The following is a 16,653-nucleotide window of genomic DNA, read 5'->3' as shown; positions in this document are numbered from 1 at the left end:
ATGCCTCTACCTTGAGATGTTATTGTCGCACCTATATTTCCTATGCGACTTGTCGTTGTTGTTCTGTCGTTGTTCTCTATCTCAATTGTTGTTATGTTGCACAAACCTTCTACTTGTTTAACTTACAAATACCATGCCTCCTTCATGTTGTTTTATCTATAACCATTTCGTATCTAGTTTGTTGCACTTTAGTATAAGCTTTCTACCATGTTATCCATTCATGCATCTACTTATTAGCTTATAAAAATCACGTGTTTCCCTCTTATTTGTTATATCTACATCTATGCCTTCTACCATGCTAGTTAGGTGAAATTATGTTCTTCTTTCCTAATTGATGTCATCATTCCTATGTATCCAACCTTGTCATTACTGTTATCGGCATTTCTTTCACCTGGTTGGTACTGTTACACGTATATTTGGTGAGAATGAGATAAATGCACGAAGGGTGTTGTTGTGCCGTTGAATTTGATATATTGAGTATATTTCTCACACGATGAAAGTTATTGATTTATTACTGTGATTTGTTAGTTATCGCTCTAAGGAAAATATTGGTCGTGATATTGAGGAATATTAATCGTGGTTCTTCTAGAAATCATTTACTGCTTCGCATAATTGTTTCCTTGTACGATGTTCTGTTATGTTCTAGTATTGTTCTATTGCTAGTCTTTTGTATAGGTTATATCAGTGAGTATATTTTAACTAAAAAGCCTCTTCACTACTTCACCAAGGTTAGTCAAGATACTTACTGAGTACATGGGGTCGGTTGTACTCATACTACACTTCTGCACTTTGCGTGCAGATTTTGGGAGTGGAGCTGCGGGTGATGTCGGGAGCTAACTCTAAAGATGTTCGTGCCTTCCGGATGTGGCTACCACTTGTCCCTGTGTAGTTCTACAGTTGAATTCTATTTAAGTACATTTCAAATAGAAGTTGAATTTATTTCATATCCGTTTTTACAATAATCTAGTCTTAGTAGCTCATGTCTTGTACTACCAGTTCTTGGGATGATATTTGAAATCCAGATATATCAATTGTTGATCACATTTATTTTATTAAAATTATGTTAACTGTTAATTGGTTGATCTAACGGGTCGGGTTAGATGCCATCATGACTTGTGGATTTTGGATCGTGACACTCAGGCCTATGGTATTTCTCATGTGTGCAAGTCTAATCCTTTTACTAGTTCTTTACAAGTTTAATAAATGACAATTTATTATAAGGTGAAGAAGAAAACTCTTTCTCATCCACGAGGGACGCTTCCTTTCAGATGTTATTTACAATTTTTCTAACACTTAGTAAGCAGAAACTTATTCATATTAAATGTTTACATCCAATTAATAGAGATATAACATATATTTACATATAGTCTTCTTTCACTTGGTTATGATTAATTAATGTATATTTTTACTTTATTAAAAACACCTAATTAAGTTGATATAATTCAATATAAACATCAAGCACGGTTACGTTTTACCTCTTGCCAACTATCAATGTTGTTAGGTTGCAAGATCCTTGGGAATATTTTTTTCCGCAGATCTTTTGGTATGTTCAAGCAAATTCCCTTCTCCCAATTACCACTAAAAGGAACAAAAAGAAAAGTAGAAAAAGCAAATTGGAGAATGAAAAAACTTTAAAAATATGTGAAAGTGGTTGGGCATCAATATCTCATTGCCCAAAGGAATGGAATTCAACTTAATCATTGACACAATAGAGACTACTACTACTACTACTAGAATTTTCCATCACTTAGTGATGGTTGGCCTGGCTGCATGTTCACCATTTCTTTTTGTTCTTTGGCTTTTCTTTTTGTTTACTTCTTCTTTTGTGTAGGTTAACCAACCCTTTTTACCTCGTTTGCATTTACTCTTGTTTCTAATATTATATTAATTGTCATCTAATTTATTTAACTTATATAAAAAAATATTAAAATCAAATATTTTGATATGCATAAAGTATTTAAAAGGATTTACGTGATAACATGTTACTTTTAAAAAGCTAAGTTAAAAAAATATTTTTCTTGTTAAAATAAGGAACTCGGACTAATTAATCCTTTAAATACAAAACTGTTACTCCATATGCTTAACGACAACGGAAAAAAAATAATAGTAACTTTTAATATATCTTATCCCAATTTGCGAAAAAAATTATATTTAAAGTTTTCAATGAAAAAAGTCATTTGTCTCTTGAAATTAAAAAAAAACATATATATAGTCCATATTATTCGGCTTTCAAATTTTTTACAGGCCTTAAGTAAGATCGTCATAGCTTTAGTCGTAAAAGTATTTGTCTAAATTATATTAAAATCAAATATTTTGATATGCATAAAGTATTTAAAAGGATTTACGTGATAACATGTTACTTTTAAAAAGCAAGTTCAAAAAATATTTTTCTTGTTAAAATAAGGAACTCGGACTAATTAATCCTTTAAACACAAAAATATTACTCCATATGCTTAACGACAACGGAAAAAAAAATAATAGTAACTTTTAATATATCTTATCCCAAATCGCGAAAAAAATTATATTTAAAGTTTTCAATGAAAAAAGTCATTTGTCTCTTGAAATTAAAAAAAAACATATATATATGTATATATATATATAGTCCATATTATTCGGCTTTCAAATTTTTTACAGGCCTTAAGTAAGATCGTCATAGCTTTAGTCGTAAAAGTATTTGTCTAAATTATTATTCGTCTCTTTCTTAAACGTCTCGATTAATTAACATTTTCTTAACAGAAGCAGTTGAAGTTAGGAAAATAAATAAAGTAACAAATATTTCTCGTTAAATCGACTAATATTTAGAACAGAAAGAAGTAAATTTACATCTGAGATAGAAAAAATATTTAGCTGTTAATTTTTGTAAGCCTTGTGTTGACAGGGACCAATAGCCAACTAGTAAAAGACATGCAGAGAACCCAAAAAAAGGTCCTTTGCCAATTGCATATATGGTAGTGATGATATCAGAGGGTTGGATAGATACACCATTTTGAGATTCTTTCCTTACATCTCATGAACTCTTCTACTTGTTCCTTTTTCACTTTCTTTCTTCAATTCCTATTCGTTCAATAAATGAGGAATAATATTCTTTTTTTAGTTTATGAGTTTTCGGAGCTAAGGAAGAAAGACAATTTGATTTATTAGTGACATTTGTGTTACGTAATAGTGGGATATATATAGGATTTTGTTACAATTTTGGAGGACCACAAATATTAAACATATATAAATATGAATATATTCTTTTCTTATTTGGGTGTTACGTTCTTGAGACAAACTTTATAATGCACTATGTATACGATTAAAATCGCGCCTACCCGATTTTGTTATTTAATCGAAACCAGGGAATTGTTTCGAGGGTTAGCCTCGAAGTGGAGCGGATCAAAGTGACGAAGGCAAGGTACTGTGTTCGAGAATCGAAGTGCTTGCCGAGATCGAAGCCGGCGGTGATCGAGGTCAAACGGGGCAGACTCCGAGCGAAGCACAATAACGGGAAAGCGAGATATCCGTGACTAGTCGAAGATCACGGCGGGAATCTCGGAACGGATTAAATCAAAGGCAGTTAATTAGCTAATCATATGATTTCCTTCTGTAATTAGAGTTATACCATAATTAGGACTCCTCTAAAATATAAAGAAGAGTCCTCATCATTTGTAAAGACATTACATTCACACAGATCAAAGCAATATAATATTCTCTCTTTAATTTACATCCTCTTGGTTATCAGCTTGTTGTATTTTAACTATTCTTGCTTAACTAGCTCGAGGGCTCTGTCCAAACACTGGTTTGCTTTATATTATTGTCAATTTCTATCACTTATCTTTACATTTATCAATTACCCCATAACTATTTTTAGCTTATGCAACATTAAACTTTTGGGTTTGTTAATAACAAATGGGAACAAATAAATATTATTCCTTTTCATCCGTATTATCAGTCTTTTAAGATTTTATCACGTCCCTAATAATGACATGATACATATAGTCTTAATTATAAAAGTAGTTTATCTAAACTATCATTTATGGCTCATTAATTGTCTCACTTGAAGGAACTATATTAAACAATAAGGGCAGATTTGAAAAGAAATAAAGAAAGAAATAACGCCAACAATTTGTTGTTTTTCGAAATGATGTAAAATATTTTAAAAAATATATATATACAATAATAACAACAATAACAATCCAGTAAAATTCTACAAATGGGGTCTGGGGAGGTTAGTGTGTACGCAGATCTTACCTCTACCCCGAGAGAGCATAGTGGTTGTTGACTTGTTTCCAATAGACCATCGGCTCAAGAAGAAGAAAAGAGACAAAATATCAGTACCATCAACAGAAACCATATAAATAATAACAGCATCATAAGGACCAGAAAATAGATGAAAAGGAATAACAATAACAAGTAAATAAGGTTGGTACTATGAAAAAGGGAAGAATAGTGTGAACACAACATTAATCACTAGCAGTCTAAGACAAAACCCTATCAGACTAGTCTCACACCCGATACGAAGTAGAAAAATGCTCAACTACCTCCTAAACTACACCCTAATACTCGACCTCCACACATTCATATCAAGGGTCATGTCCTCAGAAATCTGAAGGCACGTCATGTCATGTTTGATCACCTCTCCACAATACTTCTTAGGCCTCTCTTTACCTCTTCTCATACTCGCCAAAGACAACCGCACACACCTCCTCATCGGGACATCTGGGCTTCTCCTCCGCACATGCCCGAACCATCTGAGTCTTGCTTCCCGTATCATGTCATCCACAGGAGCCACATCCACCTTCTCCCGAATATCCTCATTCCTGATCTTATCCATCCTAGTGTGTCCGCTCATCTACCTCAACATCCTCATTTCTACTACTTTCATCTTCTGGATATGTGAGTTCTTAACTGGCCAACACTCTACCCCATACAACAAGGCTGGTCTAACTACCACTCTATAAAACTTACCTTTGAGCATCAGTGGCACTTCTTGTCTCACAGGACTCCAGATGCTAGCCTGCATTTCATTTATCCCACACCTATACAGTGTGCGACATCCTTGTCGATCTCCCCATCCCCCTAGCTAACCGATCCAAGGTGCTTGAAACTGCTTCTCTTGGGGATGACCTGTGATTTAAGCCTCACGTCCAAGCCCGCTTCCTACGACTCGGCAATGAACTTGCACTTCAGATATTTTGTCTTAGTCATGCTCAACTTGAAACCCTTAGAATCAAGGGTCAGTCTCAAAACCTCCAGCCTCTCGTTAACGTTGTCTCACGTCTCATCAATTAGAACTATGTCATCATTAAATAACATACACCATGACACCTCCCCTTGAATATGGTGTGTTGGTGCGTCCATCACCAGGGCAAATAAGAATGGGCTGAGCGCGGATCCTTGGTGCAACTCCATAAGAATCAGAAAATGCTCCGAGTCGCATTCCACTGTCCTAACCCAAGTCTTACCTCCATCATACATGTCCTTAATCTCCCTAAAGTAAGCAACCAGCACACATTTTGCCTCCAAGCATCTCCAAAGAACCTCCCTAGGTACCTTGTGATACGCTTTCTCCAGGTCAATAAACACCATATGCAGATCCTTCTTCCTATCCATGTATTGTTCCACCAACCTCCTAATAAGGTAGATAACTTCTATAGTTTAACGACCTCGCATGAACCCAAACTGATTGTCAAATATAGACACCGTCCTCCTCACCCTCACTTCCACCACCCTCTCCCAAACTTTTACGGTATGACTTAGTAACTCGATAACCTTATAGTTGTTACAACTCTAGATATCACATTTGTTCTTATACAATGGTACCACCGCACTCCACCTCCACTCACCCGGTATCATCTTCGTCCTGAAAATAATATTAAACAACTCAGTCAGTCACTCCAAGCCTGCTCTAGTCACACACCTCCAAAATTCTACTAGAATTTCGTCTGGCCCGGTTCCTCTGCCCCTACTCATCTTACGCATAGCCCCCATCACCTCCTCAACCTTAATGCGTCAACAGTACCTAAAATCTCGATGACTCTCGAAATGTCCCAATTCACCTAGCACAATATCCTTGTCCCCCTTCAATCAGAAGTATATGAAAGTAAGTCAGTCATCTCCGCTTAATCTGTGCATCTCCCATCAATACTCTACCATCCTTGTCTTTGATTCACCTCACTTGGTCCAGATCCCGAGCCTTCATCTCTGCCTTGGCCAGCCGGAATAACTTCTTATCCCCGCCTTTGTCCCCCGGTTCCTCGTACAAACACCCAAACGCTGCAGTCTTAGCCCCCGTGACCGCTAACTTCGCTTCCTTCCTAGCTACCTTATATCTCTTTATGTTCGCTCTCCTCTCCTCCTCGCATGTGCTCCCTACTAATTTCAGGTACGCCGCCTTCGTCGCTTCCACTTTACTTTGGACCACTTCATTCCACCACCAGTCGCTTTTGTGCCCGCCAGAGTAACCCTTTGAGATCCCTAACACCTCTCTCGCCTCCCTTGTGCAGTTCGTCGTCTTCCACATAGCGCTTGCATCCCCACTACTCCTCCAGACTCCCATAGCCGAATTTTAAAACAAATATAATTTGAGAAAATGACTAATATTTGTCACAAGATGAAGTATGTAATAAATGTAAAGACATTGATTCCCTGAAAGGAAACTCTAATAATTAACAAAAATCCATATGAATTAGAACTCGATTTGATTAGAGAAAGAGCAGGACACAGAAAAGATGAGAAAAGAAAAAGTTTTCTGCACACACCACAATTATTAATAAATCTCAAGTAGTATTATCTTATGAATCTAAAGATGGTTTATAAACCATCATAAGTGCCCTAAGCATTATCTTAAAACTTACATATACGCTCGTACCTAGATACAAGTTAATTGCACTAATAATAATACATTTTGGTGCAGATAATTAAACCTATTATGTTGAAAGAATAAAGCTCTTTGGATAGAAAGATTCCAAAAAAAAAAAAAAAAAGGATTTGCCCACCCCTTTGATTGCATCAACAGAATCGAATTTAGCGAATTTTTTTTTCCCTACCAGAAAGAAATGGTTCTTTTACATAAATTTATCAAACATTTTCTTTGGTACTAGATACAGTCTTTGAACCATCTTTAGGCCTTCTTTATATAGTAAAAAGACTTTAGAAAAGTTTTGTTCTAACTGCTATCTCGATATGAGACCTGAGGGATAACTCAATAACGGAATTAGTTCTACTTTCCATCCTGATAGTACAAGTTTCAATTCCTATCAGACTCTTCATCTTCTTTTTCCTTGTTTTTAAAACTTTAAAAGATACTATTGTTAATACTAAGTACTAGTAATTCGTATCCGAGTTACAGTTGCACAGTTACAATCTTTGACTTCCCCACTATAAGTAGTTCCTAGATATATAATCTAGTATAATAAAGTTAGTAATAATTATAGGAGGGGCTATAGAGAAACATTTATATATATATATATTCGGTATTTACATCAAATCAAACGATTCATTTTTGAGAGTCACAATTATTAATGTGAAAAAATTATATTACTTAATCATGGTTAAGTTGTTAAAAATTATATGCAAAATATTTATCATGCATCTATTAACTTAGTGTAAATATCGGGTATATGTAACATTAGTAGGCTGCCATCCGAAATCCGATTTACTCTCGCAAATCGTAGGCACCCTCCAAAAGTAATATACGTCAAAAAATAAATTGAAATTACATTCTGAAAGGATCTTATCACGGGAACAAATAGGTAATGTAAAATTGATATAAAAGAGAATGTATTCACTTATCTTTCATATGGCCTCAATTATAGACGCAGAGAACAAAGCATCATTCTTCTCAATAATAGTACATTCTATAAAAGAGATGTTTTTTATTCTAATTGGTAATAGTTTTAGATAAAGGTTCTGTTTTATTAACATTATTCAGACAAAGAACAAAATTAGAAATATTTTTATTATGTTTGACATGGAGCACCGCCCATTTTTATAGGAAGAAATATATTCGTCTAACTTTCATGAAATTAATATGCATTATTGCCTTTATCTTTTAAACAAAACTAAAAGAATTCTTTTTACCTTAAACAGAATGTAGTCTCAAAACAAGCAACGTAATTCAAAGGAGTAATACTGCATTATCTTCGTGAAAAGGTCTAATTTAAGTATTCAAATTAAATACGTTCAAGTTTGTTTAATTTCCAATAGTTAATAACTTCAACTCCCTTAAATGGTTACACAGGTATTCAAAGGAATAATTTTTCTTCCTAGCATCCTGTTTTATATTGAATATGTGGTCATCGTCAAGGTTTAAAGTCTAGTGAAATTGGTAACTTTTTCACTGAAAAAACAAACAATTCATATGGAAGTAACTAGAGCCACAACCAGTGTTGTCTTTATTTCGAGACATACAGTAAGATTTATGGAAATTACATAACAAAAAAGGTAAGAAAAGCTGCAACTGTAAATTTAATGACAATAACTTATGTGGCAGTAACTTCCTGTGTGTTTTCCTGGTCCTATTTGGATAAGTCTTCTCTTCTACTTTTGCCCTTTCCCCTCCCTGTCAGCAAGCTACCCTTATTTTTCTTTAATTCTTAGGTGAAGAGTTTAAATTTGTGAAATTACAACTAGCCGTTGAGAAGGAAAGCTTTGGCGTACGTAACTGGTAAAGTTGTTGTCATGTGACCAGGAGGTTACTGGTTCGAGCTATGGAAATAGTCTTTTGCAGAAATGTAAGGTAAAGCTGCGTACAATAGACCCTTGTGATCCGGTTCTTTCTCGAACCCTGCGTATAGCGGGAGCTTAATGCACCGTACTACTCTTACATCTAGCCATTGACCTCTGTTTTCAGAGGGACTTCTTTTTCTTTTGAATTTGTTTATCCTTCCAAATGGATGTGTCACTATTTGCCAAGTCAAATATCTTATTTATACTATGACTCTCTAAAAAAAATTGAATATTTTAAATTATTTATTTTTAAAAGCCTAAAAATTTATACTTGAAAGTAGGTACCCCTTGTGTACTTGAAACCCCTTCACATAAATTGGGACGAATAAAATTATGTTTCTAAAATGTGTTGATCTGATAGTGCTCGAGAGAACAAAAAAAATGTGAAATGAAGACATCATGAAATTGAAATTTTTCTTTTCCAAATAAATTTAAAAGGAGACAAAAGTACTCAAAGAATAATTGGGAGAGGGAAAAACTTTCACGTGATTTGCAAAATCTAGATAGATATAAGTTTGATATGCAAAAATAGGTCCATTCTCTATATAGTAATTATACATGTATGGTTAGCCCCAAGGATGATCAAGATGATGTTAAAATTTAAAAGAAGAATAAAAAAATTCGATAAAGGGTGTTCATTATATGTTATATATCTATAAAATGTAATATTTTAATTTTATATACAGTGTAATTTTTCGATGAAGGATTGTAAGTTGACCACCCTTATGATCATGTGGGTTCGCCACTAATATGCACCCACTACCTACATACTAGGTTTATTTTCCAAAGGACCAATTTTTTTTATAGTATTACACTACCTACCTAGCATTCAATATAAGCATTTTCACTCACCAAACAAATTTTAAGTGGTGGAAAAAAATACGTTTAAATGATACCCGGTTTTTAGAAAACTTTTCCACTTATATTTCTCAAACTAAAATTTCAAGATCTACCTTTCCCTTTTTAAGAATTTTCTTTTAATTAATTATTTATCCTTAAATCCTCAAGGATTGACTGATAATCTCATGAATATTAATACATCTTTCAATGATTTACATATAAGAATAAATGGTAACACCCTTATTTATAATAATAGTGCAAAAGTTACTTTTGACTAGTAACTAAAAAAAGATTTATATATAATTTTGATTACAAAAAAAAATAATTAAATAAAAAGGGCAAATATTAACAATTAAATCCATTTTTTTAAGGGTGGGGTAGGGGGTGGCAGCAGTGGGGCTGGTTTTAAAGCCTTGTAACAGTTGCCAGTAGCAGTCATGCATTGCCTCCAAAAAACACTATAAATACCCCTCCACTCTCCCATTCCCTATACATTCAATCCAAACTCTCCACAACCAAAAAACACACACAGACACACAGTAGCTAGTTCAGAAAACATGGAGAATGGTACCAAAAAACTTAATAATGTTTCTTCTCTAGCAGTTGAGCAGCCTTTACCAAAATCCAAGTTATGGAAGATAATAATGGTGGCTTCCATAGCTGCTGGAGTTCAATTCGGTTGGGCTCTTCAACTTTCTTTATTGACTCCATATGTTCAACTTCTCGGTATCCCACATAAATTTGCTTCTTTTATTTGGCTCTGTGGACCTATTTCTGGTATGATTGTTCAGCCAGTTGTGGGTTATTACAGTGACAATTGCACCTCCCGTTTTGGCCGTCGCCGGCCGTTCATTGCCGCCGGCGCCGCCCTTGTCACCATAGCTGTTTTCCTCATCGGATTTGCTGCTGACCTTGGACATTCCTCCGGTGACCCTCTCGGAAAAGGGTCTAAGCCTCGTGCCATTGCTGTTTTTGTCGTTGGGTTTTGGGTCCTTGATGTTGCTAACAACATGTTACAGGTAAAATTTCATCTTAGTTTTGATTTTTTTCTTTAAAATATATATACATAGACCAGAAAGTATAATTAATTACTGTTCAACCAAAAAAGAAAGTATTTTTGCTAAAACGGCAGTAGAAGACGTCAGACTCACGGCAAACTTGTGTAAGTATGGAGTATAGTTTTCTATTTATTATTTTAATAATTTTGCTCACATATAATTTAGATTGTGAGTAAAATCCAAACCTCCAGCTAGATAATTATTCTAGAAATATATATATTCCGCAGAATTTAGGTACAAACAAAAAAAAATAGATTCCAGAGTATTGGCTAAAAAATAATTAAATATGCACATGAATATCTGTTAAAATTATCTGTATTTTGACTGACACCAATAAGATAGGGAAAACAATCCCTTTAGATAATTTACATGGGTGAATAATACAGAATAACAATAGATTGTATATGCAAAGACATCCCTACTAAAGTGATGTAATATTACTCTTTACGTTTTCAAAAGACCAACAACTTTATTCTCAACAAATTTTTTAATAGTGTCTTTTTCACTATTGAATTAAATAATACAAAAAAGTGACAAGTTGTAATTTATTTCTAGTTTCACCTAATTATATATCACTAATATTGATGTTCCAACATGACAATCCAAATTTACCGGAAAATCCAAAAGAAGAAAGTGACTGTTGCCTTCAACTTAATTACTCCTATATATAAGCTTAATTATCGGTTTCTAATTATATTTTTTTGCAAATTAATGGTAAATAATATAAAGTTGTATACTAAATTTTTATAGTTGAAAATTTTATTTTAAACTATCAATTACCAATACTTATTATATAAATAAAGTCACGTATAATTACTTTTTAAAGTGATTTGATTATTTAAATATATTTTACAGTCTAGTGGATAAAACTTAAATTATGAGTAAATGATTTTCTGAAAATGAATTTAATTTTTGCAGGGTCCATGCAGAGCGCTATTGGCTGATCTGTCCGGCGGAAAAGCCGGGAGGATGAGAACAGCAAACGCCTTCTTCTCCTTCTTCATGGCCGTCGGAAACGTCCTCGGTTACGCCGCCGGTTCCTACTCCCGCCTCTACAAAATCTTCCCCTTCTCCAAAACCCCAGCCTGCGACATCTACTGCGCCAACCTCAAATCCTGTTTCTTCATCGCCGTCTTCCTTCTCCTCAGCTTAACAACCCTAGCCCTAACCGTCGTCCGCGAAAACGAGCTCCCCGAAAAAGATGAACAGGAAATCGACGAAAAAGCCGCCGCCGGCGGAAAATCAAAAGTCCCGTTCTTCGGTGAAATTTTCGGTGCTTTAAAAGATTTACCAAGACCCATGTGGATATTGTTGCTTGTCACATGTTTGAACTGGATTGCGTGGTTTCCATTTTTCTTGTACGATACCGATTGGATGGCTAAGGAAGTGTACGGTGGAAAAGTTGGTGACGGGAGATTGTACGATTTGGGAGTGCACGCTGGAGCTTTGGGGCTTTTGTTGAACTCAGTGGTGTTAGGGTTCATGTCGCTGAGTGTGGAGTTTTTGGGGAAGAAGATAGGTGGGGTGAAGAGGTTATGGGGAATTTTGAATTTCGTGTTGGCTGTTTGCATGGCTTTGACGGTTTTGGTTACAAAAATGGCGGAGAAATCGCGACAGTATGACGCTCACGGCACGCTCATGGCGCCTACCTCTGGTGTTAAGATTGGTGCCTTGACTCTCTTTGCTGTCCTTGGTATTCCTCTTGCGGTGAGTTTTTCTATTCCTTAATTACTCTATTCTCCAATTGTTTGATCTTTTTTTTTTTTTTTTGGAAATTCCAATTGGTTGTTTTTTTTATACTATGAGCATAATTTAATATGTTAATATCAAAATATTTACTTTATTTTCTAGACTAGATTATGTCAGAACTTATTGGTTATGAAAAGTTACCTAATTTAATTTGATAATATAAAAATAATTTATCGGTGTATAGAATTATACTCTAGAAGGTATTTTTAGTTGATTTCATTGTCAGTAGTTCTAGAATACTAGAATTGCGCATTTTAAAGAACAAAATGAATTCATTTTAAATTTGGAGGTAAGTGAGTATAAGAAATAGTAGTATAACCTTTTGAGGATTTGATTATATTTCTTTTAAATTTGGAGTGTGAATTTCAAGGTATGATTTACAGATATATCTTTGTCCTTGTATGTTTTTATTTAGGTGCTATTCGTCATATGAGCATGAGTAGATGATTAAGTCACAAAGAGTCAAAAACTATATTTGTATTTTTAGCTGGATACTATATTTTAGGGTGATTTTTCTTTCTTTTTGTGAAAATATTACATCATATTGAGATACGATTATTGGGTGTGCGCACATGCTTTTGGAATAATTAGCAAGTTGGTTGACTAAGTCTATACATGACAAGAGTGCATTATGAATTTGAGAATCATATTCTCCGAGATGTGGAAAATTATAAAGATAGGCAAGTGTGAAGATAGTGACCAAATTTGATACCAAGCGAATTAATATAACTAACAGAAATTATTTGTTAGTTATACGATCTGGACATGCCCTCATCTGGATATATAGGTAGATCATAGGTATATTAATTAAACAGATTTATTTGACTAGCTTTGAAAGCAAAATTTGTTTTAAATGTTAGCTAATCAATCAAGAATTCAGAAAAAGATCCCCCACCCCCACCCCCGCACACCAACCAAAGTCCTCCTTTGGGTCTATTATGTTAAAAGAAAAAAAAAATTAGCGCCATAGAAAAAAAAAAGAAAAAAAAATACACCAAAGATCTAAAATTAATTTTCTTTAGATTTTTTACCATAAATTTATCATGAGAAAAGAAAAATGGATATCTAGTTATATTTCTTATAATAGTGTAAACAATATATATACCCGAAGGTGTATTTCCAAAGGAAAATCTCGAAAAATAAAAGAAAAAATAAAAGGAATCCAATATAGGTTATGGTCTTTTTTACCAATAAAAATAATCATGATATATTTGTACGTGGCTTTATAAAAGGTCGCAAAGTGACACGCGTAAAATGTACGTAGTTATAGTGACAAACAAAGAAGGTGTGAGAAACTTTTGCTTCTTTAATGCATCACATGATTTTAGTTTTGATGACTTCTCTTTCGGTTGTGCAAAGTGCAAAAAGAGAACCTTCCATTGCTTCCTCCCTAGTAAATTATATATCTTTAAAAAAACTGAAACTATTATTATTTCAATTCCAGCTCTAATTTGATAGGAATTTTTTAGAATTTAACTCTATTTATTATCACCAAAGTTATCATGTTATATTGATTTATAATAACATCTGCATACCATAAAAAATTATTACTCTATGATTTGACATATAAGACTACAAAATGAATTATGTTCATAATTTTCTCTTATTATTTCTGCTTAGTACCATTTGTTTATCCCACATAAGGATAAGGAGAATCATCTTCTTGCTTTTCTTTAGGATAATGGAAGTTTCTATGCAAGATCAATTTATCCCTTTTTAAATACAAAGGATTTTCATTATGACAAAAGCATAAATTCTATGTTTTCTTCCTTTAATTATTCTTTGAAGATAGAAATTCTAACCGAACTTTTTTTCACTTTGATATGGTAGATCTTCTCTGAAAGCTTTTCTAGGAGTCTTTTCAAACTTTTCCTCTTCTGACATTAAATTGAGTTACTCATATGAAAATTATTACGTATTAAAATTTTTATTTTTATTTCTTTTGCAGGTGACTTTTAGTGTTCCATTTGCTTTGGCATCTATATTTTCTAGTAATGCTGGTTCAGGACAAGGTAAAGCATACTATAACTTTATATCCTTAAAGAAAGAAAAAGAAGAAAAAAAACCTTCCAAATAAAGGATAAATATATGTAAGATTCTAATATGCTACCTTCTCTGTAAATTCCACAGGGTTGTCGCTAGGAGTTCTGAATCTTGCAATAGTTGTGCCACAGGTACTATTTTTATTACTTACCATATTTCTCAATTTCTCATTTGCAATCCTGGATCTCTTTGTAAATCTAAATTAGTAACCTAAACTTCTAGGGTGGTACAAGTACTAATTAATTTCTAGGAAGTGGATAACGTACTTGTTCTTCTAATTATATTCCTTTAGGTTCTGTTATCTTTAACAAGAGTCTTACTCTCATAATTAATGCCTTGTCACAACATATTTGAGCCACAAACGTGTAATCTAAATAGTGAAAAGTCATGAACATGATAAAGTACTTTAATTGCAAAAGAATAAATACTATCTATTACGTGTATGTATCGGTTAAAGAATCAATTTCAGGTGTAACATTACAATCAAAAAAATAAATAGTGAAATGGGAGAAATTAAGAAAGACCCACAAATTCCTGTTATTGTTACCTAGGCCCCTACTGTCTCTGTGTCCTACAAGAAAAAGAGCAACATTCAAATAGGGAAGATCACAACTGAAGGAATTTGAAAATGACTTGTAACTAAAACGTATTAATATAGGATATGACCAAATTACTATATATGTTTCATATTCCAGGAAAGATGCTAGCTATGTGTTGTTTGAGTAGATGTGTCTAAGATAATAAAGAATCTTATTGAAATAGTAATTCCCTTGTCGTATTAGGAGTTATCAAACATAAGTAAAGGGACAAGAAAACTGAGTCAAATCTGTAATATCCAAATCTCTTCTATCTAATCAAGCTTAGATTTGAGATGTAGGTGATGACTTGATGCATGAATATATTTAAATGAGCATAAGTTATATGCATACCGGCAGTGATCTATTTTCCAGGTTACCATATCAGCCTTGACTACATAAAAAGTTACTCCTATTTATTATTGTTGGTCGACTTAACCTGATAGTATAAAAAATTTGTATAACATAAAGTTGATATGTATTAAGTAAATTGCTATTATGGAAGAATGCATGCACAATAACATTAGTTATTGTGACCAAAACAGATGTTGGTATCAATAGCAGGAGGGCCATGGGATGACTTGTTTGGAGGAGGGAACTTGCCAGGATTTATTGTTGGAGCAGTTGCAGCTGCGGCAAGTGGCATTTTAGCACTCACAATGTTGCCTTCTCCTCCTGCTGATGCCAAACCAGCCACCACAATGGGCGGTTTCCATTGAACAATATTAATAATAAAAGAAGAAACAGTAGCCACTTGTACTTTTTTATTTTTCTAGAAGAAAAAAAACATGCATATTATTAGAGAGGCTACCTTTACAAGTGGCCTATGCATGTATTTTCTTTTCATAAAGCTCTCTCTAGAAGAAGAAGGAGGCTCTGTCCATGGGACCTTTCCTCTGTTCCAAACAAATGGGGTCATGTGTGTGAAGTTGTTTTCACGTTGTGTGTAACAAGAATTAAGTTGTCCAGTATAACATGTCTGGGCTAATGCTTTGTACCTTACTTTTCTTTTTTCCCCACTTTTTTTTGTAATTTTCTTTCTTGGAAGGTAGGAAAAGAGGTGGTCGGCGTGGAGGTGGGGGTGGGGTTGGTGAAGGGAGATTAAGAAAACTTGTACTTAAAGCGGAAACAAAATTGATCTATATCTATCTACTATCTTTCTTCTATCCATCTTTCTCTCGTTTTTTATAGTACCGGATCTATGTACCGTCTATCGCTTTTACTTTACATCTAATTTCTTATTTTCATAATGTTATTTTTCTTATGTTTTCTATTGGTAATACTGATATTATTTCTTTTCGTCTTCTTGAATTGATGATTTTTTGGAAACAGCCTCTCTACTCCATTGGGGTAAGGATAAGGTTTCCGTCCACACTACCCTCCCCAACCCCACGTGTGAAATTTTACTGTCTCTCTTTCTCTCCTTTTTCTCTTTCTTCCTTTTTACAATTTTTGGGTGACTGATAGCACTATTTTGCCTTGTTTATTGATGCCTCTTATAGTTTTCAAAGTAGAAAGTATATTAATTAAAATATGGATATTGTTGGAACTTTTTATCATGTCTTGTTGACCATAACAGCTAACATCCTCAACAAACTGGATACGGAAATAGATGAAAGAAAAATTAGAATGTAAGGATATATCATGTGTACTAAATGAGACTTGTACTTAAAAGTTAA

The 16,653-nt window shown here is 33.8% G+C and overlaps 1 protein-coding gene across 1 annotated transcript; it reads left to right on the top strand.

The window, feature by feature from the left end:
• Positions 1 to 10,038: 10,038 nt before the first annotated feature.
• On the top strand, positions 10,039 to 16,140 carry LOC104227183 (sucrose transport protein-like). The gene is made up of 5 exons (XM_009779374.2): positions 10,039 to 10,568; positions 11,526 to 12,314; positions 14,305 to 14,368; positions 14,487 to 14,530; positions 15,520 to 16,140. The coding sequence occupies exons 1-5, from the start codon at positions 10,107 to 10,109 to the stop codon at positions 15,691 to 15,693; spliced, it is 1,533 nt and encodes a 510-aa protein (XP_009777676.1). The 5' UTR covers positions 10,039 to 10,106; the 3' UTR covers positions 15,694 to 16,140.
• The last annotated feature ends 513 nt before the right edge of the window (positions 16,141 to 16,653 follow it).

Source organism: Nicotiana sylvestris, chromosome 4 (genome assembly GCF_000393655.2).
Source record: "Nicotiana sylvestris chromosome 4, ASM39365v2, whole genome shotgun sequence".
Taxonomy (NCBI): Eukaryota; Viridiplantae; Streptophyta; class Magnoliopsida; order Solanales; family Solanaceae; genus Nicotiana; species Nicotiana sylvestris.
Note: the sequence above shows the minus strand (reverse complement) of the source record. Positions and strands in the feature narration are given on the sequence as shown.

Bases quoted from the DNA above. Each gene is read 5' to 3' on its own strand.
- LOC104227183 (XM_009779374.2), top strand. From the start codon at position 10,107: ATGGAGAATGGTACCAAAAAACTTAATAATGTTTCTTCTCTAGCAGTT. The intron at 12,315-14,304 runs GTGAGTTTTTCT...TTTCTTTTGCAG, and splicing joins TCCTTGGTATTCCTCTTGCG to GTGACTTTTAGTGTTCCATT. The intron at 14,531-15,519 runs GTACTATTTTTA...TGACCAAAACAG, and splicing joins TTGCAATAGTTGTGCCACAG to ATGTTGGTATCAATAGCAGG.